The sequence below is a fragment of the Sceloporus undulatus genome, chromosome 9 (genome assembly GCF_019175285.1).
Source record: "Sceloporus undulatus isolate JIND9_A2432 ecotype Alabama chromosome 9, SceUnd_v1.1, whole genome shotgun sequence".
Classification (NCBI taxonomy): domain Eukaryota; kingdom Metazoa; phylum Chordata; class Lepidosauria; order Squamata; family Phrynosomatidae; genus Sceloporus; species Sceloporus undulatus.
In genome coordinates this window covers 11,784,970-11,810,375 of record NC_056530.1, presented here as the reverse complement: position 1 = coordinate 11,810,375, position 25,406 = coordinate 11,784,970, and the positions used below count along the sequence as shown (strand labels likewise).

Sequence of the window (25,406 nt, the reverse complement as noted above, 5' to 3'; positions counted from 1 at the left end):
TCCTTCCTTCCTTCCTTCCTTCCTTCCTTCCTTCCTTCCTTCCTTCCTTCCACCAAGCAGCATCCTGAAAGGTGACTCAATAAAGCCATACCTTCACACCTGGGCAATGGGTAGTCCCAGTTCCTATTGGTTCCATGTTGGCAGGTCAGGACTGGATGTCCAACAAGCTGATAACCATGGAGGCACTCAAAGGAAATGGATTGGCCCACGCTGTAACCGGCTCCTCTGACAATGCCGTTGGCGAAGGGTTCGGGGTCAGGACACTCCTGGAGCTCATAGGCTGCAAATCAAAGAGGGGTAGTAAATTTAAAGTTAAGAATCTCTTAAGAACATCTTCACCTTACTTATTACTGCCTTGGTATGGCTAAGAGTCAAGGTGAACCACATGCAGAAGGCCCTGGTTTCAGTCTCTCAGTTTGAAAGGATCAGGTAGCAAGTGATATGATATGATCTCATTTATCAAATATGAGACCTCAAACAGTTGCTATAGGTTAAATGTAGATGACATTAGGTAGGATGTGCAAATGGTTGTATTCAGCTTAAGCCTCATGTGTTCCATTCTGTCACTGGGGGAAAATGGCAGCACCCAAGTAAGAGCTCATGTCTTGTGTGTGTTGGGTATCTTGTGTGTGTTGGGTGAAAAGTTCATTCTCTAGCTTCTCCTAATAGGATTGGGAAGCACATGTCTCTGAACCTCTGGAGAGCCATCAACACCCAGTGCTGGGCTACACAGATTAGAAGTACAGTGGGCCCTCTCCATATGTAGGGAATCCATTGCGGAACACCCCCCCTGCGCATGGGGGAAAACGCACATGCTCTAACCCCATTTGTTTTAATGGGGGAGTGTCCCTATGCGCAACACAGCACATATGCCATTATACTTCTGGCAGCTTAACCTTCTGTGTAACATTAAAGCTGCATATAACGCACCAGCATATAGCATGGGTACACTGTATAAACAATATTCACTAATAATAATAATAATAATAATAATAATAATAATAATAATAATAGTTTATTTCTATACCACCCTTCTTGAAATCAGGGCGGTGTACAACAGGAACAATCAATAGAATTAAAATACATTAAAAACAATACAATAAAAACAAAAACTCATGCCAGCTCAGCAATGCTGACGAAGGGGGGAGAGGGGGGAGAGTATTCTGGGGCGAGAGTCAGGGGTAGGCCTGCTCGAAGAAATACGTCTTCAGCCCCTTCTTAAATTGGGCCTTGATGAGAATGGGTGTCTCACCTGGATGCTTGTCAAAAAGCCGGCAGTCGCTGTGAAGATCCCCCCCCCCCAGCCCCCAAATGACAAGATGTCCCCCACATCATTCTCTGCCCCCCATTGCTCTGGAACTATTTTTGCAAAAAACTAGTCTCTTCCCTCTTTATTTAGCACAACATACATGTGCAGCAAGCACAGAAAAAAAGGGTTATTGATCACAAAAGCCCAGCAACCCATCCAATACTTGGCTTTAAAAGAACCACAACAAGGCAATGGCAACTGCAGATGTTATAAAGTGCCCATTTCTTTGCATACATTCACTGCATATTGTGAGAATGAAATGAGCATCTTTGAGACACACTTAAGCTCCGACTTTGTATAAGGTAGCCTTGTGTTTCTTTCTAACACAAGGCACAATCTTTCATTGAAATTGTGCATACAGTGGATCCTTGTTATACGCTGGGGTTTGGTTCCAAGATCCCCCGTGTATAACAAAATCTGTGTATGCTCAAGTCCCATCAAAATGGGGTCCCTTATAAAAAATGGAAAATCAAGGTTTTATATTTGAAATTTATACTTTTTGGGAACATTTTCAAACCGTGTATGCTTGAATCCGTGTATAAAAAATCCGTTTATAAGAAGGGCCGACTGTATTTTGACATTCATGTTTGCCCATGTGCATGTTGTCCCATTGATTAAAGCATGTTTGTGCACATTCCCCCCCCCCCCCCAATACATATATTTTTATACTTGCCTATCAGTAATGAAGAAAAGAAAAGAATAACCGAGAAGAATTTCATGCAAAATATCTTGGGACTTTCCTTTGCGCCAGATTTTTTTTTTTAAAAGATGATTGTCTTCACAGCTATAATTTTAAATCTTTCAATATTTGTTGCCTTGGATGTTTCTAACATTTGCTATTGCAAATCATGCTTTTGCAGCTTTTCATTTTGATTGTGTTTTAATTGGATTGCATTGATTTTGTTGTATTTTAATTTGTAATTACATATGCTGTCATGACAAATTCCGCTCTGCGGTAATTCGTACATTGAATTAATAGACAAATGTATGTTGGCACCTTGGAATTAACAGACAAATTATATGTTGGTGCCTTGGTAACAGATGGTGCAGCAAACTTGAGAGGGGAGGGGGACTACAAACAGACTGAGAAAGAGTCATCCATCAAAACTCCTAGCCAGCACAATGTAACACAATACAACGTAACAGCCATAGAGGGTAAAATCCTGTTGGTCATAGGCATGTGTGTAACTGAAGGTTATGTACACATATGTTTTCTTTTAAATAGGAACCTTCATATTTATACTTTTACCAATGATTTGTATAGTTTCCAGTGGCGTCCCCATGCCGAGTGTCACCCAGTGTAAGGTGGGCTCTGGGGGGTGGCAATGGTGGCATGCTGGCCCTCCAGGTTTCACTGCAGTCATGCTCATTCTCCCCTTCTGAGACTGCAGCAGGCTGCAAGGGCATGCACACACTCATCCCCCTCCTCTGTGCTGGACTTTCCCCCCTGGATATGAAACCCAGGATATTGCAGGCTGCAAGGGTGTGTGTGTGTGTGTGTGCTCCTTCTCCTCCTTCACTCTCTCCATGGTAAAAGCCCAGGACAGAGCATCCTGAAAGGGTGAATCCATCCTGAGGTTTAGTTTGAACTCTAAAAGTACCATCCAAGGTTCTGAACCATGTCTCCCATGGTTCAGCATTTTGGAAAGATGCTTTCAAGTTCAGGCTAAAAACTGGAATGGACTAAGCCATCAGACACCAGCCACCACTGTCTACCATCAGATTTTAGACTGAAAACTGTTTGTACATCTGTTATTGTATAAAGCAGTGTTTCTTAAGCTAGCTAATGTTGTTTGGGACCAGTAAATATTTTCCTCCCCAATGTGCCAGGGACTAGTACCACATCTGTGCCCATTGACTATGATAGCTTCTTTCTTTCCTGAATGCTCTCCAGGGACCGGCGGCAGATGGCTCAGGGACTGGTCCTGGTCCATGGACCACTATTTTGCGTAGCACTCACGTAAAGCACTGTAAACATTGATGATTCTATAGGAATAGGAAATGATAAAGCTAACAACTGGAAGACAGATGCAAATCTTCAGCTGCTTTCACTTCAGAGACAGAGTGAGAACAGCTGGGGGCAAGAAAGCTCAACCGAAGACCTTTGCAACAGGGAATTCCTCAGTTACATTGGGTCCTTCAAGCCTTCAAGCAATGCAATTTAGATTGTATTTCCAAGCAGACTGCATAGGCCCTCTAGGAAAACACATTGTCTGTATTGGCACAGCAAACCATCCTAGGCTATTAGGATTAAGCGAGGATCTTGTGTAGCCCTTTCACAGCCATTTGGATTAAATTCCCCAAGGTTTTACTTCAAAAGGAGACAGTGGCTCTCACGTTCAGTGCTCTCCCCATAAGCCCCAAAGGCAATACAGGTTTCCCTCTGCTGCCTCCTTCTTACCTTGATATTCTACCTTGAAGCCAGGCTTGTTCTGTGAGTGATCGCTGTGGAAATAGATGGTGGTTTCATGCGATGTGGACAAAAGGGAGCCCGGGAGGTCACTCCCACTGAAGCGGCTGATGATGTTGCTGGTGTCATATGGCCCATTGCGGATTTCAACATAATCATGGTTGGGTTCAGTGGAGAAGTTCAGGAATTGGATGTGAGCACCTGCAGGTCAAGGGCAAAAGGAGGCACTTCAACACCAGAAAAAGACTTTGGCTGGTGGCTGCTTGTGGAGTCCATCTTAGTGGAACAGTCAATCTTCTCTAGGCTTTAGTACAAATTGTAAAAAACTGTCCAAGGTACCAAAATTATTGGGGGAATAAAGTCTGGCAGCTCCTTGAATATTTGGGTTGAAACTGCAGATTCTACCATACCATCTTGTCTAGATCAGAAATGGGGAACTGCACTGTGATCCCTCCATGGGCCCTAATCACACTCGAAGTGATCTTGTGTTACTTTCAGCCACCATTTGGGCTGAGTTGTGCTGTTTTCCCCACTTGGGGTTGAGGACTCTGGTGTGGATGGGAGATGCTCAGTGCATTTTCTTACCAAACCCCACAGGAAAAGATATCCTCCATGTACAGTCACTGTTGCTGGGATAGTTGCCTGGGAAGCCAGGGCTGAGAATGACCCCTTCCATTTCTTCCATGGTCCCTCCGCATTGAGCTGTTAAGGTTACAGGAGGACAAATTAGTCACAAAGAAAGAAAAACAACAAAAGAAAAAAAATCAGCATCAAAAAGACGTGGGTTAAATGGGAATCAAGATGTGCGTTAAATGGGAACTTGGTTAAATGGGAACTAAGTGGGAACCAGGATCATTTGCGATCCGGTTTAAAAGGTAGTGGGAATCAGGCCTCAGGTTGGAAGATGAAAGTCTGAGGTCCAGATATTGAGGAAGGAGTAGAAAATGGAAGTCCTGTGACACTGAACCTTACCAAATCTTCCATATACCATTGGGTATATGGGATGATTTTGCTCAGTGTACAACACACAAGACCCCACGAAAGTGGAAGAACTGCAAATAAAACCTGACAGTACACCTCTCTGAAATCTTTCTCTCATATCTCTGAAGGAATGAGACACTGGGGAGCACCGTTTGGGATAGGGATCTGTGACCATATGCCACAAGTTACAGCCATCATTAGTTTGAGATACATTTATGAACATCTGCCAGCTTGGCTTCCCAGCCTTTTCTTTCTTTAATTTAGCAACTTGTTTTATATTTCTTTTGAGGCTCCAAAAGCCAATTTATCCAAGCACTAATCTGATAAGATTTGAACAGTTCTCTTATACACTAAAATTATTTTAGTGTATAAAATATGCATTTCAATCTATACCCTTTTCTGCATGCTTTTGATTTGTGAGTCTGGTTTGTGCTCATAAAGCCACAATCCATCAAAGCCAGTGTGGCGTAACAATTGCAGTGGAATGTGGGAGAACCAGATTCAAGCCCCCATTGAACCATGAAATTGAGTCAGCTACTCTCCCTCCATCTGACCCTCCTCATGGGGTTGTTCTTATCAGGGAAGAGCATAGGAGAGGAAAGACCTCTAAATCAACTTAAGGTAGGATATAACAACTAATATGTAAATATATTAAAAAAAATCTTTTTGGATGAATTGATTCTGCGCAAATGTGAACCAGATGCGGATCAGAATCGATTTAAATTTGCCGTTCGGCTGACTGGGAGCGGGTCCATTTTGAACTGATTCATTCATGAATGTGAACCACAAGAAGATTATTTTACAGGGGAAAAATGTGATTGGGGCAAATGTAGTGGGAACCATGCTCTCCTGTCGAATCGATCCATCGATTCGGATTGCAAACCACTTGTTTTTGTAAGTGGGAATGAGGACCTAAATCCTGTGCTCATTGGCAGCTGGGTTTCATGCCAGTGGGCTGGCGAATCTGTTCCATACAGTAAATAGAAGCATAGGAGCTGTCCAAGGCTCTGAATACTTATTTTGGAGACAGTGTCCAACACATTGCATTGCTTCTTTAAAGTTCACACTATAACTGGGAGTGGAAGTCTTGAGTAACTACTCTCAGGACCTATCCCTTCCCATCATGCTTGCCTCCTAATAGTTTCAGCAAACTGCCTTAGGTAGGACCCTGCTTGTACAGTCTAAAATAAAAAGTGGAGGCTTGCTCTTTTAATCCATGTTGAAACTGACAGCCCAGATCCCCCTCCATTTAACGGCTCATTATATGCATTTTTTGTTCTGCTGACTCTGCTACTTCCCAACTCCCCACCTTCTTGATGTCTGCTTAAATGGAACTCCTCCTCAATTATTTAAGAAGGATAACATCTGGATTAAAGGATGAGGAAAAAAATCCACTCCCTCGGTTTTGCAAGGACTCGGTAATATTTCAGCAAACCTTGATTGTCACTGCTTTCCTCAACATGATTTCTTTAAAAAATGGTAAGTCTTTAGTATAGTTTAGGAGGGATATAAAGAGGAAGGGAAACAAACTCACAGACACATCCAACACTGTCAAAGGCAATTTTTCATTCAGGATGCGCAGCCAACAGATTGAGACTCCAGTGCCTATTTATGAACCAAATTAAGCATCCTTTTTTCCTCCCCAAAGACAAAAAAACAAAGAACAACCACTTTGCATGGGAAAGCAGGTGGCTGTTTTCAGGTGTTTTGAGATCATGGAATTCATCGGGTTGCAGATCGATATTCTATTTTGTTCATTCTCTGCAGACAAGCAGATTTTTAGCCGCTTGGTTTAGCCAAGGGGACGGCGGAGGAATGAGCGACTTGAAAAGCTTTTGCATTAAAACTCCACTCTTTCTGCAAAAAGGGGGAGGACGAAGGGGAAGGGAGAGCAAGGGAAGGGTGGCAACATGTAAAGTGATAAACCCCTTAGGACAAGATTTCCTGCTGTCAAATCACATTGATCATTTGCTAAGGATGGGTGAGAAACCTCCTCTGCTGGGTGTTATATTTAGGGGGTGTCAATTTCCCCAGTCCATACCACCCAGAAAGGGATGCAGATTGGACACACTTTGGGCGTGGAAATCTGCCCATTTCAAGAGTTTGAAAGACACCACTGACATTTATTTGTGGTTTTTTTGGGCTGTGTGGCTGCCTCCTGGAACAGTTTGTTCCTGACATTTCACCTGTAACTATGGCTGGCATCTTCAGATGTTGGTGGCATGGAAGTGTATAGAGTATACATACCTATGGGACACATGTTTAGGAAGAAGTGGTTTTTGCATGTTATTCCTGGAGTTTGCTTGTGTGTTGTACTGTGTTGAATGGCACAGCCTGGAGGTACGTTGTGTGGAGGATATGCGCGGGGGATCTGTCCTCTATGCAACACCCCTCCAAGTTGCACCATTCAACACAGTACAACACACAAGCTAACTCCAGCATTAACATGGAAAAACCACTTCTTCCCAAACAAGAGTCTCACAGGTATATATACTCCACACACTTCCGTGCCACCGATCTCTGAAGATGCCAGCCATAGTTGCAGGTGAAACGTCAGGAATAAATTCCTCCAGAACATGGCCACACAGCCTGAAAAACCCACAGAAAACTATGGGTGCTGACAGTGGAAGCCTTCGACTTCTCACCACTGATAACATGTGCAGATTTGAGAAGAATGCAGAGAAACATGTTTATGTGTCAAATATGTGGGCCTATATATCTTGAAGAGAGCCAGCATGGTGCAGTGGTTTGAGAGTAGGATGTGATATGTTCTCCTTAGGGTCACCATAAGTCAGAAATGACTTGAAGAAACCCAACAAGAACAATATAACTTGAAGCTACCAGATCCTGTCTGAAATTGGAATCTAAGCAGAGTCAGCCCTGGTTAGTACTTGGATGGGAAACTGCCAAGGAATATCAGATTCTGCACACTATACATCAGAGGAAGGCAATGAAATTCATGGGATTGCCATAAGCTGACAAGCAACTTGAAGGTACACACATACACAAGTATACACAGGTGCTTTAAAACTCTTCGGAAGCACTAGCAACAAGAAGCATCTGATAAAACACAAAGGGGAGAACAGATGGAAATTCAGGAGGTTAAAAAGGAAGGTTATATTCTCAGAAATAGCCCAGTATGTTCTGGCGAGGAGAAATTGTTTGGCCTTCTTCAGGGCAAAGCTATTTCAAGATTGACCTGCAGAGATTTTTTTTTTTAAAAGAAAGATCTGTCTCCAAATCCTTCAGTTGCCAATTGCAAGATTGGGAGACCTGTCTTTTAAAAATCCCCGCAGGTCAATTTTCAAATTGCTTCCCTCTGAAGAAAGCAATACAAACATTTCTCAGCTGAAAGATGTTATTATTTTTCTTCTTTACATCCCAGTCTCCTGTCTCTCCTTAACTCCAGGTTAACCCCACTCAGGCCTTCTTAAGCATGCTTATTCAACATATGAGGAAGGGAGGGTCTGTGAAGTGAGAAGCTGGGTAAGAGTCAAACGATCACAACCTTTGGATAACAGATGCTTATCTGTTCAGCCATCAGACAGGACCAGTTAGAAATGGAGCTAAGAAAACCCTATGAAATCCATGGGGTCACCATGTAAATCAACAGACAAAGGCATGTATATACAGTCAGCCCTCCATACCCATGGATTCTTTATCCATGGTTATTCTAAAACTATATAGATCCCCAAAAGCAAACCTTGATTTTACTGTTTTATATAACGATACCATTTTATAATACCACTGTATGTAATATATAGATTTATTACAATCATAAACATCAATCAACAAACATCACAATAAATCATCAATGCATGTAATGGGACTGGAACATCCATGGATACCTCCGTCCCTCCAGCCCTTTATGGGCCAAAAGACATCAGTTAAGGTGCCAATTCCCTGTGATATCATAGGGATATGATGCACTGGATGGAGTTGTGAGCAAGGAATCAGCTTTGCCCTCCCTACCCTCTTCCCTGAGATGCTAGTCTGTCTAGGGAGGGTGTCTCCTAATGAATGTGTCTTAGTTTCAAGGAGGCCATCATTGCTTACCAATGCAAAGTGGAGGAGGATAGTTCCATCGGCGGACAGTCCCTGGCATGCAGGAAATGTGCGAACGTCCCTGCAGCAAGCAAGGAAAATAGGCTGTTAGAATATGGAAATACAAAACTGGTTGCTTCTTGGTCTCTTTGATATCAGTTCCAATCTGCACAGGACTCTCAGGTGGTGAAGGACAGGCTATTTTTATTTTATTGTTAAAAAGGACCTGCAAAGATCACGTTCCACAACCAACCTAGGCTAAGGTCCTATGACAAGCAGGCAGGGCACAGAACTTTGTCCATGCAGTTTGTGTCCTTTCCATGCCCTTGTAGATGCCAAAGCCTGGGAGATTACCTTGCTGCTGCTGTTTACCAGTGGGGAGGCAATTCAGATGAGGAAGCAGCAGCTGGTCTCAGCTCCAAAGGGGAAAGAAATGAGGATACATTCACAGATAGAGTGTACCTTCTTTTCACTTCCCCATAAACCCAGAGCAGCCACATTTTCATTGTCTAAATTAATCCCTCCCTCCTTTCCGTCCTTAAGCAGACACTGCAGTGGATTCTAGGGCTTGACAGAGGAGGGGGGCACAAAGAGATAGAAAATACCTCACCCACCCCATCCTTAAAGAAGCACACGCATGAGGAAGCCACACTTATGAACATATGTAACTCACAGGGTTACATATGTGCATAATGTACCTTAGTTCTCTTAGCCCCAGTTATATACTCTCTTTCATATCCTTCACATTGCAGATTGCAACCCTCTTCTTTGCATCAAGTCTGTCACATCACAGAAGTAAGCAGCACCCATATCCTCAATGCACAGTTTGGAACCACAAAGCACTGCCATCAAGAGAGATCCATATCAAATTGCATAGGACAGGGAATGCTAGGTACCTGGAGCGCATATCCTGGCTCACACTGAAAGGAGACCACATCGTTCACCAGGTATCTCTCCCCGATCTTCAGACCATTACTAGGAACTGTGGGTTCTGGGCAGCTGGAGAGGCCCACGGCTGCAAGAAAGAAAGAAGAGGAGAATGAGTGCATATAGGGCTGGCCTAATATATTTTGCTGCCAGAGCAAAGGAAAATATGAAGTTTTCTTTAAGTTCCATGTAGAAAATGGCAGCTAAGTGTCTTACTTCAATGACCCAGATGGAATAGGATGAACACGGCAGCCCTAGAAATTCTTCTCACTGATACTTTGCCTCTTCCCCTCACCTGACATCTCTTGTTTGAGGCAATTGCCTCACTTTGCTTACTGTCCGGAACAGCCCTAAAATGATACATGTATTTCTTGGGGGGAATGTGAAGAACAGTCACAAAATTCTTCCCAATGAGGGAGATTTTTTCCCCAACATGCAGAGGCAGCCTCTTGAGAAATCACTGGCTTCCATGAGCGCTCTTGCCTTCCGCACAACAATGAAAGGAGTGCTTTGCTTTTCAACGAGGTTTGCTTAATTTGCACAGAAAACACCTCTGCATAAAACTAATGCTGCTTCCCATTGCGAAACAAAGCACACCCACCGATGTATCAAGCACTGAAGGATGGGCAAACTGAAGAAAAAAGTCTTGGAACGGACTGGTCTATTGATTAAGGTCACCGATTGCACAAGTATGGCAGCCATCATGATTTTTTCCACACTTTGCACAAAAATTGTTCCCATAAAGGCAAGACCTCTAAGTTGGAAAGGCAGCAAAAATCTTACCACTTTGCACAGGAGGAGAAAAACTGTGCAGGTGCTCAGCCTTGTGTGCAAGAAGACTGACATGCTTAGTGTGCCCAGTATCCAACTTAACTGCAAGCACACCAACTCCTCTGCCAAAATCAGGATGGAGACTAATATCAGGAGATAAGGAAATCTGGACTACTGATTTGTCCAAGTTTTGAGAGCAGTACTTTGGCATCGGTTTCTAGTGTGGCCATCTCAGAATCTGGCCCAAAGGGGAGAAGACCTCCTGAAAAGTTCAAGGCTATTTGGCACCACTCTGATGTCTCACCACCAGAGAGATGGGCTTGAGTTTTGGTGTTCAAATGAGGTTCTCTTTTAGGGCTTTTCTTGGAACTTGTTTCTGGAAGGTAAAGCCCAATAATGTCTCCAGTCAACCATGACAATCACTGGCCAGTCTAAATCTCTTTCTCTCTCATTCCTTTCTCTTTGCCTAACAGGGTTGTTGTGAGTATCAAATGGAGAGATGGTGAGTTATGGGCACCATTTTGACTTAATGGCAGGAAAGATGTAATGGATATGAAGATAAATTAATAAGCCTGCAGCATGCCTTGGACTTAAGGCCCCCTCAGAGATGCCAAGGGCAGATTCAGCTCCTGTGGCATGATCCAACTCTGGCATGTTGTGACCTTAGCCAAATAAGCCTCTCAGTAGCACTAGGGCAGAATATACCAGGGGACAAACCAACAATGGGAAAACTATTCCTTCCCCAAGATGTTATTGGACTCCGTCATCAGTCCTAGAAAGCGTCACCAATGGTATTGGGATGGTGGGAAGTGTAGGCCAGCAACATCCGGAGAGCCACAGGATTTCTCATCTCTGCTGTAAATACTACTAGCTCAAGCATCTAGTAACATGCTTAATAATTCAACATGGGCTTGTTTTCCGTGTCTCCTGTTTTCTGTGCAGGAAATGTATTCTTTGTGCAGGGAACTTATTTTCCACAGAAAAGTGCTCTCTTATCTCATGTTCCTAGCAGTTTTCTTGAGATCACAAGGGCTAGGAGCTTGGAGAAGTTTTACAGTCCGGTGGGAGCTATGCAGGCTTTCAGATGCAGATGGACTGCAACTCCCAGTATTTCTCACCTGGCTGGCTAGGGATGCTCAGAGTTGTAGACCCATAACATCTGGGGCTGCATGATTCTTTTACAATAAGGTTGACACAGAAGCCCAATTGCATTATCGCAGCGCCCACCTTCCTGGCAACCAAAGCCACACAGCAGGGAAGTGTCCTTACTTTTATACTCTAGGTGAAATCCTGCAGCAGAGACACTGATGTCAGAGCAGAAATGCAAATAGAGCTGGTTGGAGGTGCTGTTCAATAATGCAGGGACCGTAGTTCCTAAAAGGGCAAGAAAACCACACACAGAAACACAAGCATTGTAACCAGAGTGCATTTTTCTGTTACGCCAGAGTGATCCAGACCAAGTTGGGATCTTCTCTGAAGTTTCTTTCTCTCTCTTGGGGATGAGAATCCATTCTGGGGGGCTGAATCCCATCTCCCATGAATAAAACAAGGAGGGTTGACCTAACTAGGGGCTTGCACTCAAAGCAACTGCTTGGGAAAATTACTTTTTGGGTGCTACAGCTTGGAAAACTCCTAGTTATAGTTTGAGGAATCTACTCCCAGGTTTGGGAAAGCTACCTTTTGGACTACAACGTCCAGTATCCCCCACCCAGCCATGCTGGTTGGAAGATACTGGGCATTGTAGTCCAAAAGGTAGCTTTCCCAAACTCTTCTCTAAGTTTATATGCATTTTCAGTGCTGCAGCTGAGATAATGGCGATGCCTAGAGAAACTCAACATTATTGAGTTATGAAAAAACCCTGCTACTTTTGGACTTGTCTTGGCTGTCCACTTCATTCATTCAAATGGGGCAATGGGGAACTAGATTTGTAGGGTATCCCTTGCTATTTTGCTGGTGTTTGGGGGCAATCCACAGGGGAAAACCTGACATCTGTTATCTAAAATCCTGTTATGTGAAGGAAGCTTCTGCATGTCTGAGCAGACAGCCCTTCAGATGGCCAGCTCTGGCTTTTTGATCTGGCTCCAATGAGGATGGCAGAGGAGCCCTCAAAATGTAGTTTATCAAAGCACAGAGACATGCTTCTTTCATCCCATCAAGCATTATTCTGTCAGATTAACAGACCAAGAGGAAGATTTGGAGATGTAAAAGGCATGGGAAGGTGGAAGGCAAAGGAGAATAATTGGGGAACCTCTTGTGGTTTTCTCCCCTCTTTGCCAGCTGAATGATGACTTGGGAAGGGGGCTGAAAGTCAATTCAAATTCAGGAGCCAAAGCAGCGCTGGAGAAAAGAAGGCACCGCTCCTTAAGATAGTGGCCCACAAGACACTCTGGATGAATGTTAAAAACACAAACAGACTTTGGAGAAGAAAGGCACTCTAACCATCTCTTCCTCTCCCCAACTTCTACATCTTTCCTTTGATAGATTGCTTACAATTTTTCCCCAGTGGATTTTTAAGTATGCTACTTGCTTGCTCAGTTTCTTAGTCCATTTTGGGGGACACAGTTCTATACTTAAGAAAAGCATGCCAACAGATCAATGTTACTAGGAAAGGTTATTGTTTTCCACACAATTCATTCTCTCTCTCTTTCTGTCTCAGATACACACACACATTTTTCACACTCTACTTCACTTGGATTCTCAGTGGCTGCATCCTCACTGCAGAAATAATCCAGGCGGATACTATTTTAAATGTCATGGCTCAATGCTACGGAATTCTGGGAACTGCAGTTTGCTGTGGCACAAGAGCTCTCTAATGGAGAAGGCGAAATGTCTCCCCAAACTACAATTCCCAGAATGCTATAGCAGTGAGCCATGCCAGTTAAAGTGGTGTCAAACTGGAATATTTCTGCAGTGAGGATGCATGCAGCTGGTGTTTCACTTCTAAATGCATTCAATCGCATCTCCAGAGCAAATTGCATTTCTTCCCCCCTGGATAAAATGCCTAGATTTTCATGCACTTAAGACAACCCACCCCCCAATATTTTATACGTATTTTAAATGACATGTGCAACACATTTTAAATTTCCCCATCCCAGATGTAGGAACTGCTGTCCCTTTCCAAACAAAAACCATCCTTATTCCATTGCATGCAGGGAGATTATACCTCTGTCTGCATCAGTTTTGGCACTTACCTGAGAAGCTGCCCAGCATGGTGGCAGTGTTATCCCCACCGTCAAACACTTCAAGCGAATCCCAATTCTGTTCAGTGACAAAACTAATCACTTGAATCTGGGAAGGAGAGAGGCAAATGGAACCAAAACCATAATAGCAATGCTCAGACTAAATATTCCACCCCTTTAAATGTTTAGAAACAAATCAAAACAATAGATTTGAGGTGGTCCCATTGATATTTTCCACCTTCAGGGAAAATTTCGACATTGATTCTCCTGTTGAGGAATTCGTGGACATCTATATTCACTAGAGGACAACAATTTCCACCCTATAAAAAACAAGGCTTCTGCCCTCTCAGATGAAATTTTCCTTCTGTCTCCAAATTTCCTAGCATTGCTATAATTTATAATTTGAGCAGAATTCAGAGACGTAGCTGTGTTCGTCTGGAATATCAGTATGCAAAGGGATCTTGTAGCACCGCTAAGATTATAGTTTTTCGTGGGTTTTTTGGGCCATGTGGCCATGTTCCAGAAGAGTTTATTCCTGCTGTTTCACCAGCATCTGTGGCTGGCATTCTCTGAAGGTGCCAGTGACAGATGCTGGCGAAACGGCAGGAACAAACTCCTCTGGAATAAGGCCACATGGTCCAAAAAACCCACAAAAAACTATGGATGCCGGCCATGAAAGCCTTTGACTTCACATCTTTGAGACTGCGTGAAAGAAGTTGTAGCATATGCTTTTGTAGACTTGGTGTACTTCCTCAGATGCATAGAGTGAACTGGTGCCCAGGAAGAACCTTTACCATCAGACTGTATGAATAGTCAAATAAATGCAAGACATGTGAGTATGGTGATAAGGTGTCAAGTTCAGTTTTAATGGTGGCTGTTGATTGGGTGGACTAATAATAATAATAATAATAATAATAATAATAATAATAATAATAATAATAATAATAACAACAACAACAACAATAATAAATATCTCACTCTCTGTAATGCTAGAAACTTGGAGGCTGATGGAAATTTACATGTGGGAAGAAGAAATCTGATTTAGCAATAGCAAGTCCATTTATCTGAGGGCATGCCCTTATTTTACTCCTTTCCAGCAGCTGCACCCTGAACTCTATCCTGTATATAGTGAAGTTTGCCTTCAGATGAGTAGGGCAGTATTGCGCATCTCTCATCCAGCATCTGAAGGTGGTACAACCTAGCAATGCAACCTATTTGAGTTGGAGGACTATACCAAGTGTCTTAAGTCATCATCCTTTTGCTGTGTCTTGCCTGGATGTTCTACAAAAGACCTCCGGATGACAAATCCATTCTGCAGCAATGTTCAATTTCTCTTTCTCTGCTGAATGCCACAGAGGGAAAAGACGAGCGTCGGGGGAGTGATCATAAACCATTATATCTGGCACTCATTTTCCTCCCTGGTTTGCTCCGACTAACAACTTTAAAGCACAAACTTTAAAGAAAAAGGGGAAAAAACAACCCTTTTTAGAGTCCGTCTTGCCATAATGCTAATGACCCTTGTGTGGATGGAGCCTTTACCGATTTCTCTAGCCTATACCTAATTATCATCTTACTAATGATTTTCTGAAACACAGGAGCAAGAGCGCAGCTACACTCTCTTCTCCCTTTCCCTCATTTCCCAGCTTCCTCCCTTTTTGGAAAGGCATAAACACTGTACGGTTCTAATTCTACGCTGATGTGCAGGTTTTTAGGAGGGATCAGCATGTATTTACTGCCAGGGATATAAATTAATTCACCGAGGGAAGAGCTGCCTCTGGAATGAATAATTCATACTGGAAATGCGAGAGAGTGCACTGATTACATAAAATCCTTCTCCCTCTGACACTGCCTCTGTTCTGGTGCTAAGAAAGCTTTTGTTCCCACTGCCTCCTTTGATTTATCAATGTTTAACCTTCACCTGCACTACAAAAATGGGAATTAGTGGCTGTCTAAAGGCATGGGCAACCACTGGAGCTGGGCCTGCATCCAGATCTCAGTTGCATGTAGGGTTGGCCACTGAGCATGTCAAGGACTCAAGGATGGGGCTTCACGTAACAGACATAGAAGATGGTAGGAAGGTATGGGATGAGGTTGAGGTGTCCCAAATGGCCTGCTCCAAATCCCCTGAAAGTTATATGGACCATTTCAGAAGTGTGTATGTGTGGGGACACTCCTATCGTTTGTATTGAATGAGATTCAGTGGCCAACCCAATGGGCCTTAGTCTTTGTGTTACATTTTGTCTGCCTTCCCTCACCATAGCTGAATGACCCTTGAAAAAGTGTAACCTTTGCTGCTGAACTGCAACTTCTAGCACTCCACAACCTATCACTATAGAGTCCACAACTGTAATTCAACACCACAGACATGGCTAGGGTTGCTGGGAGTGGCAGTGCAACAATCTTTGAAGAATTGAAAGGTATAGTCATGTTAGTATGTAACATCAGTATGTAAAGCGATCTTGTAGCACCTTCGAGACTAACTGAAAAAAGCAGTTGGCAGCATGAGCTTCCAATAGACTTAAGTCTACTTCCTCCAAATGCATCTGTGGAAGTAGACTTAAGTCTACGCAAGCTCATGCTGCCAACTGCTTTCTTTCAGTTAGTCTCAAAGGTGCTACAAGATCTCTTTACATACTAATATTTGGAGAGTTGCACTTTGACCATTTGGAGGGCTGCATTTTGACCATCTCGGACTTCAGTCAATGTTGCATTTCCTTGCATGCACACATTAACCTTAATGGCTGGAATCCTTGTGGTTAGCTCCTCATCCAGTCTGTCCCATCACATACTGTTGCCATTTTGAGAAAGACTACAGAGGAAAATGGAGGGAGTTGGACATGCTTTGGCTGGCTTGTGCAGTCTATGAGGAACCCTGGTGATCCCCATAGATCACTATGGGAAGCCCTGGTGGCACAGTGGTTAAATGCCTGTACTGGCAGCCACTCACTCACAAACTTCGTTGCAAGTTCAATGCCAGCTAAGGACTCAAGCTTGACTCAGGCTTGCATCCTTCTGAGGTCGCTAAAATGAATACCCAGCTTGTTGGGGGGCAATTAGCTTACAAATTGTAAATCACTTAAGTGCACTGATAAGTGGTATAGAAATGTACTTGCTATTGCTATTGCTATTGCTATCCTAGGAGGGGGAGTTGCCCCCTGGATCCCACACAATTGCCCATCCCTGATTTAGACCCATATATCTGTCAGGGAAAGGAAAGAGACCACAACTGTAATTCCACACCACAGACATGGTTGAGGGGGTCCGCACATGTCCAGTGAGAGTTAGATCTCACAGCACCCTCCCAGGATTGGCGGAACTGTCAGCTGCCAACTTGCTTTCTCCCCAAATCAAAATGTTTTAAACTCCAGTCCTTTCTGGTGCAGTGATGAAAAGCTTTGCAAATCTGGGATAGTTCTTACCAGGAATGAACCTAACACAACTGGCTGCATCCCTTTCTAATCTGGGCGAACTGTCCAGGGCCTGTGTTCAGCCAGTGTTGGATGCTTGCTGGACAGGGCTACTGCCTGTTCAAACGGTGCTCAAGAAAATGCTCAGCCTTTCCTGGCAGCTGTGAACCATGGGGGGGGGGGGAGATCAGTGGCAGCAGGCAGGCTATCTTTTAGACAGCGGATCTGTCACTACTGATCTTTTCATTCAGGAACCTTTAATAAGCTTCTAAGGAACTCTGAGTTCTCTGGAAGAAAGGTAAAAAAACCTCTGCTCAGAAGGAATTGGGGGGAAAGAGAGGGAGGGAAGTGGATTGGCTTTAGTGAATAAAGAGATGTCTTCCTTAAATATCTTTACTACTCTCTCAATTTCTACCCCCTGCTCTCCCTTTAGCTTTGTTGCACATGTTCCAAAAACCCATTAGCAGCTTTGCAGAGGACATTTGCACTGAGCACTGGTTTCTGAACTACAGGAGAGATAAAAAAAAGAAGAAGAAAAAGAAGGAGAAGAAGAAAGGATGCGTCTCAATGGAAACCTGGTTTCCTTTTTTCCAGTTCTTGCTTCCACTGCTTAAATTAAGAAATAAATTCTCGCCTTGAAATCAGGAGTGCCAAATGCTTTGCAACACCATCTCAATGGTTTAAACAAGTCTTGCTTTTTTTGCTAAAACAAGCTAATCCCCTTTTCCTTCTCCTTTTGCCATGCCTCTGGGAGTTACTAAAAATAATAGAAACAGATCGTAAGAAATCCAGAGCAAAATTAGCCATGATTTTGTGTTTCTCTCTCTCTCTCTCTCTCTGTGATTTAAAAAAGGTTACCTCAAACAAAACTAATCTGTTCATTAAAACTTTAGCACCCAACAAAAGGATGATTCTTGCCAGCTCTGGAAGTTGCAAAATATCTACTTACGGTTGCTAAGCGTTTCGCTCTCACTCTCCTGCTTGCTCATATGAGCAGAGCAGTTATTGTAATATATTTCTATTTTCTGGGAACAAAAATTAGCATGATGCACAAGTTAATGTGGCGTTGCATGGCTGGGCTGGACTTACTGAGTTTCCATTACAATCTGCGAGACTTGCCTTAGTCATCACTAGGGATGTAATGCCTTACTAAGTTTCTTCTCAAAGGAAGCAATGACTAATTGACAAAATGATAAAATTTAGGCTTCAAAAGCACTGGAGAATATAATGGTCTTAAAAGGTATTAAAGTAGGAAGAAGCCAGGAAGGCAATTCCACAAACAGGGTGCCTGAACAGAGAAGATCTCCAATATCATGACCCGCCTCACTACAGATCACCTGGAGAGAAGCCTCTGAAAATCACAGCACATGACAGGGCCTTTCAGAGTGCTAATGGAGCTTGGGGCAGAATATGAGGTTAAGATCCATGATACTGATTCGTAGAAGGATCCATCCATGTGCAGGCTCCATGTGAAAAGGGAGGGATAGGGACCAATGCAATGCACAGAGCCTAAGACAGCGCACCCCTTGTGTGCAGTGGGGCAAACTATCCCACTTGTCCCAGCCCCACTTTGAGCGACTGTGGAGCATGGGCAGGCTCATTTGGAAACACCATCACTTTAAAGTGGCCTCCAGAATGGAAAAGTAGAGCCCTGAGTACAAACACAATCATGATTTTGCTTGTTAAGATATGCCAGAATTCTGACTACTGCTCCCACTGCATTGTGTTTTCTGCTCTGGGTTTTCATCCAAACCTTAAAGGAGTTAGCTAAGAGACTGTGCACACTGGCATGTTTGGCCAGCCTGGGGGTGGAGTTAGGGCGTGGCATCTATATGACACACACCCTGACTCTGCCCCCAGGCTGGCATGATGCTGCACCAGATGGTGCATGGCAACACAGTGCTCCTCTGCAGCTGAGTCCACATGACACAGCACCAAAGAACTAAAGCCGTGGCGCCGGTGGCTATGATTCCCTGTCCAGGGCACAAAAACCAGATCGGGGCTGCGGTGTGTGGTTGCCCTGATCTGGTGAAGATGGAGGCAGCTGCAAGTCTGCACAGCCCCTAAGCTGACAAACATATTTGATAGCTAGGGTTCAACTTATTGGATAGCTCCTTTAAAACTGAGAGAGGACTCAGAGCCCCACTGTTATGGAAGCCACCTGTCACCACTGGGAGTGCCTAAACAAACCACAGAAACACCACCTGTGGTTTGTTTACTGAGACAACCAAACCTGGCACTCATTCTTACTTCTCTCCCAGCAAGCTAGAGAAGTAAACCAAGAATATCCCATGAGATGCTGGGAAGGGAATTCCAGCATGCGGCTTTGCTTACGATAAGCCAACCTTCTCAAGATTTCCAGCTGATCATGACATCTTTGCATCTCAGGCTTAAATGTTTCCAACTGCTGGACACAGATCTAGGTACAGTGGGACCCAGAGTTAGTTTTAATGCCCCAGCCTGGTGAAGTTTTTTTAAAATCTGTTCCTTGAATGCTTTACCTGTATCCCAGCACCTTCGGGGACAGTAATTTTCCAAACACAGTTGAGGCTGTTCAGGTAGGGTTCAGGGAATCCGGGGGATAAAATGGTGCCTTTTCGCTCCGTTAAATTTCCCCCACAGGGCACTGCAACAGACAAGCGAGACTCTTGACAGATCAATTGCAATGTAGGCTGATGCCTTCCCGGCTAATCGCTAGGAGGCTGCTAGCCTTTATCAACAGTAAACTTGCTCCCAATTCCCCAAATCACTTTCCAGTTGGAAAAAAAAAACCATAACCAAAACTGCATGCTATGTCATGATGTGCTGAATTTTCACCATGTAGCTGTCCTAATTTTATTATGGAGAGTTTTGTGGGTTTGTTGTTGTGGCACATTCAAAATTTACTATTATGAGGAGCACAGAAATTTTTCCAGATTGGGGTGCAGAACCTGGCTCCATGCTTCTGTGTATTTCCGTCCCCTATATACATAACAATAGTTTCTCTGGCCTGTTTCACAGGGCTGGTGAAAAGCATGGTTCTTCCATCTCCAGCTAACCAGAAGGATATTGCTTGCCTTTGCACACACCTCTGGCAGCTTAATGGTCTAACAGAGCTGCGAAGAATTGCTTTCACCCCAATCCAGATGGATCCGCAACTGGCCTCAATCTGAACTTTAAAGGAGCTATTTTGAGTGGTGGAGTTCAGCACCTTGAGTAACTCCTTTAAAGTTCAAACCAAAAAGGGAGAGTGGATTCATTGTCTCGTCGGCATGGGGGCCACTAGCTGCCACCATCACTCTTCTCCAAGCCAGAACAAAATGCCAACTTGTACAAGAAGGATGAAAAAATGAAAACTCTCTAGAACAGGAGAACAAGTCTCAGCTATGGGCTCTTGTTTAGCTACTCCCAGCCCCTGTGCTGATCTATGACAAAGATTGATTGATTGATTGATTGATTGATTGATTGACATGTTCTCCCACTCCTGATGTGGGCTCCATGGATACATACCAACACAAGTAGGCACAGAGGCATTCCACTGAGCAAGGGCTCCAGGCATGGTCAGGCACTCAATGCTTCGGGATCCCTGGAGGGCATAACCAGCACTGCACTCAAACCGAATCACAGCCCCTACGGAGAAATCGCTGCCGATGCGCCTCCCATAGCGGGGCTCTGGAACAGAGCTGCATTGTGTGGCACTCGTTCTCGGAACCGCTTTAAAAGACATAGGGAAGGAGAAAGTTACACCATGGAATATACAACTCAGACAACCAAACCCTTGATGCAGTAATTGTGTACAGAGAACTTGTTGGATTTTTGAGCAGGCCTCTTAGGTGTGCATGAAATGAAGTCTGGACAAGAATAAGATCAGGGCATCTCTCTGTCAAGCAATGCACCTGTCATAGATCCCAAAGAAATCTCAAAGAAAGGAGCGCTCTTTCTCCCGAAAATTTCCCAGAGGGAGAAAAAGGGAAAAATGAGAGAAAGGTGAGAGAACACAGACATACACATAGAGGAGGATAATAGATGAAGATCAGTCCTTAGGATAACTGGAGGTGCCAAAATCAGATTAATGTAGGTATGGAGAACATAGGTAGGGCCTAAATAACCAGATCCCATCTGATCTTGGAAGCTAAGCAGTGTCTGCCCTGGTTAGTCCTTGAATGGGAGACTGCCAATAAATCCCAGGCGCTATAGGCTATATCCTGTTGTGGTCTTGATGGGCACATGCCAACACAAGTAGGCACAGAGGTATTCCATTGGCTAAGGACTTGGCCTTTTGTGATGCCATGAATTTCAGAGGGTTTCCATAGGCAAGGAATACTCCAGATATATATTTTTGCCAGGCTGAAATATATCCCACAGCACCTGGCATTAAATGACATTCTCCCATCCGAGTACTAATCTTGCTTACCTTCCAAAATCATCTGGGTTCTGGTGCCTTTAGGGTATTTGGGTTCAATGTTCAATTATAGTTGTCCCCATAGAACCCAGAAAGAGGTCTGCTAGGCTTGGCTGTTGGACTCCTGCTTGCTAAAAGCTTCCACACCCAAATCATACTGATGTGTCTAAGCTACCCACCATCTCACATACATGGCTTGAAGAGGGAAACGTGGGCTAGCCATTAAAGGTGGACTGAGCCAAAAAGAGAAAGGCATTTGATGTGTGTTTAGGGAGGTCAAATGCTGGAAGAGAGCTGTTCATGTTGTTATGTCTCTCCAAGAGGCAATCAAGGACGATTGTGCAGCTCAGGTTGCAATTAACCCTCCGGAGGGAAGGAGGCAATCTTTATTTGACTTCATCAAAGCCTTTGATTCGGTTAAATCATTAACAATTACTATCAAAAATCCCCCCATAATTAGAAGGAGAGTCGATTGAAAGGTTCTCTGATTTGGGCAAAAGAAAGCGCCAAAAGGAATCAGGGTCGAGCCTTCCTGGGGTGACACTGGCTTGCAACTACTCCAAGCTTCCCAGGATTTCCAGGGGCTATCCAAAATTACAAAGCCCTTGTGGAGAAGCGACGTCTGATGGCTTTGTCTGTTTTCCCTACTGGGATAAATCACATATACTAGAATTGTCGTTAATTAGAGCTTCCCAATTAAGGCTTTGAAAAACACCGCAGGGAGAGAATTTCTTTTGGAGAGCAGAACCGTCACAAGCATCTGAAAAAAATCAGTGTTTTCACTGATAAATGGGAGGCATCTAGGTTGAATGCCACAAAGGCACTTTGCACATGGACAGAAGCGATCTGTTGTTCATTATCTACATACAGTGATAGATACAAGGCCCCTTTAGACAAGGGCATGTTCTCTGATGAAGGTTGCGCCGCCATGGCTGACAGTAGTCAAAGAACATTATCTCAAATGACCAGTTACCTTTAGAGATGTAAATCTTCACTTACAAAGAAACATTTCAAAGGTTTCCTCCCTGCTGGGTTAGAGTTGAAAAGTGTCTGCACATTTTCTGAGGATTTATCCATTTAGGGGACTATTTATGAACATTTAACAAAGGGCTTCTTTCATGCAAAACCCATGTCCTTCCATCAGCAGGCAAAGACTTTTGAGACAGGCTTTTCGAGATGAAGCCTTTTTAAGACCTGTGTTATTTTAAACTGTATTGCTTAACTTTCATTTTTTTAAAATCTGCATGTTTTTAAAGCATTTTTTAAAATATGGTTAATAGTTTAACTCAGTTTTAAGGCGGTATGTATCTTGTATGTTTTAAACTGTAACTTTTTTAATGTGTAAGCCTCCTTGAGTCCCAGTCATAGGGAAAAGGTGGGATATAAATGAAATGAAGGGGAGGCAGGGGAGATGACGGTTCTATCCATAGTCAACCATTGTATATCACATGGATAGGTCCATCGACCCAGTAAAGTCCTCCGTTTCAATTAGTCTAGCATGACTGGTCATGGCTAGAATTCAGTAAGGGACTTACATCAACGTAACTGGGCTTACATCTGTGCAATTTTGCCATGTCTATATCCAGCAAGGGGATGCCATGACATTACTACAGGTAGCAAAATGACTGATGTGCATTGGGATGTATATTGGTCACTGATCCACATCAAGACACAATGTGCACTGGCAGAGCTCAATGGTCATTTAACTTCTTTGATGAGACATATCTTTGCAATTCACTCGGAGGGCTCTGGAGCATCTCTGCTATGTAAGAAGGTATGCATAAAGTTACGTGATGCGATATAGAACCATGGCCCACATTTTGGGGGAGGAGGGACAGGGCTCTCCATTTACCTTGGTAGACAAAATGGAAACCTTTGGCAGTGGCTTGGCCTTTGGCACTGAACTTGATCAGTATTTGGTTGGTGGTGGCCAGAGGCAAGGATTCACCTGAGGGAGGAGAGGAACAAAGAATAAAAACAATATATATATCTATATATCTATATATCTATATATCTATAATATAAAACAGTGAAACAAGGATAAAACCAGCACGTAATAACACCGAGGACATAACACTGGCAAAACGGCAAATAAAGGCAAAAGAAAACCTGCAGCAAAATAAAACATTGTGAAGATATGCCTGGGAGAAAAGCCTTGAGGGCTAGAGCCTTGAGGACTGAAGAGCGGGGTATAAATATCATTCATTCATTCATTCATTCATTCATAAATAAATAAATGTCTCTAGGACCTCCAGTGCAACTCTGTGTTGAACATCTGCTGGAAGCTGACCATAGAAACTTGCTGGAATACCTACAAATGTCTAGAGAAGTGTTTTCTCTAGGAATCTCTGGGTCCTCCAGCACGACTCTATAGTCAACGTTTGGCAGAGTCACACTGGAGAGCTTACATAGAAGGACATATTAATCAAATGCATGAATAATCCAATCTGCAAAAGCTAAAGCTGCAAATGTGGAGGGCTGACTGAATTTGCCAGAGAATAACATTTGATGACAGAGGAGTAATTGGGATTGTCCTTGCTTCATGGGACAACTGTAGGGTATGCTTTTTCAATACCCTACAGATTTTTTCTCTCCTTCTAAAGAACAGGGAGGACTAAGGATAGAAGACAGCCCTTGTTGTGGATCTGTAAGTTGTTCTGAAACATGTCTTCAGATTATCAGACAGCCACAAACTATTCTCTTTGCTATCTTCCAACAAGCCATTTCAGAAATGAAAAGATATTCTACCAAGAATGGCTGGAAAATAGCATATAGAACCTACCAGTTGTTCATTCAGATCTGTCTATGGCCCTCAAACCTAGGTGACACTCCTCTTTCATCTTTGAAAGTCTACCTGTCTCTGAGGAAGAAACAACCAATCCTTACCGGTGTGAGAACCAGAAAGAGAACTAAGGAGACGGGAATGCTGGTTAGGACCATCGTGAACTTCAATGATGTCGTGGAGAGCTGTCTGGAAGAAGGCAAACTGACCAAACACCACTGTTAATGAAACACAACAAGAAAAGGAGATATAATTAAAGGAAGAGATGAACGAGAGCCGAGAGGGGAAGGATGAGAGATTAAACATCACAAGGTATTCAGATGATTTTTATAAAATCCACAAGAGCGGAGTTTAACCCCAACAAACCTCCATCTCTTTGGGGACTGAGTATGTTCAGTTGCCTCCAGGAATCACTGGAAGTCAAATCCTGTGAAATTCTAGACAAGCGCTTTGAGGTATGGATACCAGTCTGCAAGTTTTTCAGGCCATTAGGTTTATGGGCCAGAATTTGAGACTGAAGAAAGCCCCAGAATGCCGAAATTTCCCAAAGGCATCAGATCCTATCTGATTTTGGAATTTGAACAGGGTCATTCCTGACCTGTACCTGAATGGGACTTCACCAACGAATACCAGGGTACGTTTCAGAGGAAGGATCAGGCAAAGCCAACTCTGAGTGTTCCTTTCTGAAGAAGACACTATTAATCATGGGGTCATCACAAGTCAACAAGATGACTTGAAGGCACACAAACACACATGTATGGTATACCGTCTATAAAGATGGTATACCGTCTATAGCGCTCCTAGCTTGTCATTCAAACACACAGACATCCTCACACAGACATCCTCACAAAATATATTTTCCTACATGGAAATTTAGACAGAGGTCTTAGTTCCCAATTTATAGGATGGGTAAAACAAAGGAGCTCAAACCCATATTAGTCAATGACAGTGACATGTGTCCGCCGGCTTCAGTGTGGCTGTATGCCACTAAATTCTGAGATCAGAAATCCCACTGAAAAGAAGTGTGGGTTGTACAGAAATAGTGGATGTTCGAATGGAGACCAGGAGCGGCACTCTAGATACAGTTAGTTTTTCTCCCTTCCAAATTATTGTTTTCACTGTAAATATGACTGGGACGACAAGTGGAATTTCTCTCCCCCCCAAAAAAAAGTGAGTGGGAAAAGAAAGAACAGGGAGATCATTAGATCATTTTTT

At 43.4% G+C, this 25,406-nt stretch overlaps 1 protein-coding gene across 1 annotated transcript in view; it reads right to left on the bottom strand.

Moving 5' to 3' along the window:
- Positions 1 to 25,406, bottom strand: part of CSMD2 (CUB and Sushi multiple domains 2) — a 456,222-nt gene that overhangs the window by 60,051 nt on the left and 370,765 nt on the right. Inside the window, exons 32-42 of the mRNA XM_042440873.1 lie at positions 24,296 to 24,409; positions 23,262 to 23,357; positions 20,518 to 20,721; positions 19,530 to 19,654; positions 13,634 to 13,730; positions 11,712 to 11,816; positions 9,641 to 9,759; positions 8,757 to 8,826; positions 4,305 to 4,421; positions 3,711 to 3,920; positions 92 to 280 (exon numbers count right to left, since the gene is read on the bottom strand). Coding sequence (XP_042296807.1) covers positions 92 to 280; positions 3,711 to 3,920; positions 4,305 to 4,421; positions 8,757 to 8,826; positions 9,641 to 9,759; positions 11,712 to 11,816; positions 13,634 to 13,730; positions 19,530 to 19,654; positions 20,518 to 20,721; positions 23,262 to 23,357; positions 24,296 to 24,409 — 1,446 coding nt within the window. The remainder of the gene's footprint in view (positions 1 to 91; positions 281 to 3,710; positions 3,921 to 4,304; positions 4,422 to 8,756; positions 8,827 to 9,640; positions 9,760 to 11,711; positions 11,817 to 13,633; positions 13,731 to 19,529; positions 19,655 to 20,517; positions 20,722 to 23,261; positions 23,358 to 24,295; positions 24,410 to 25,406) is intronic.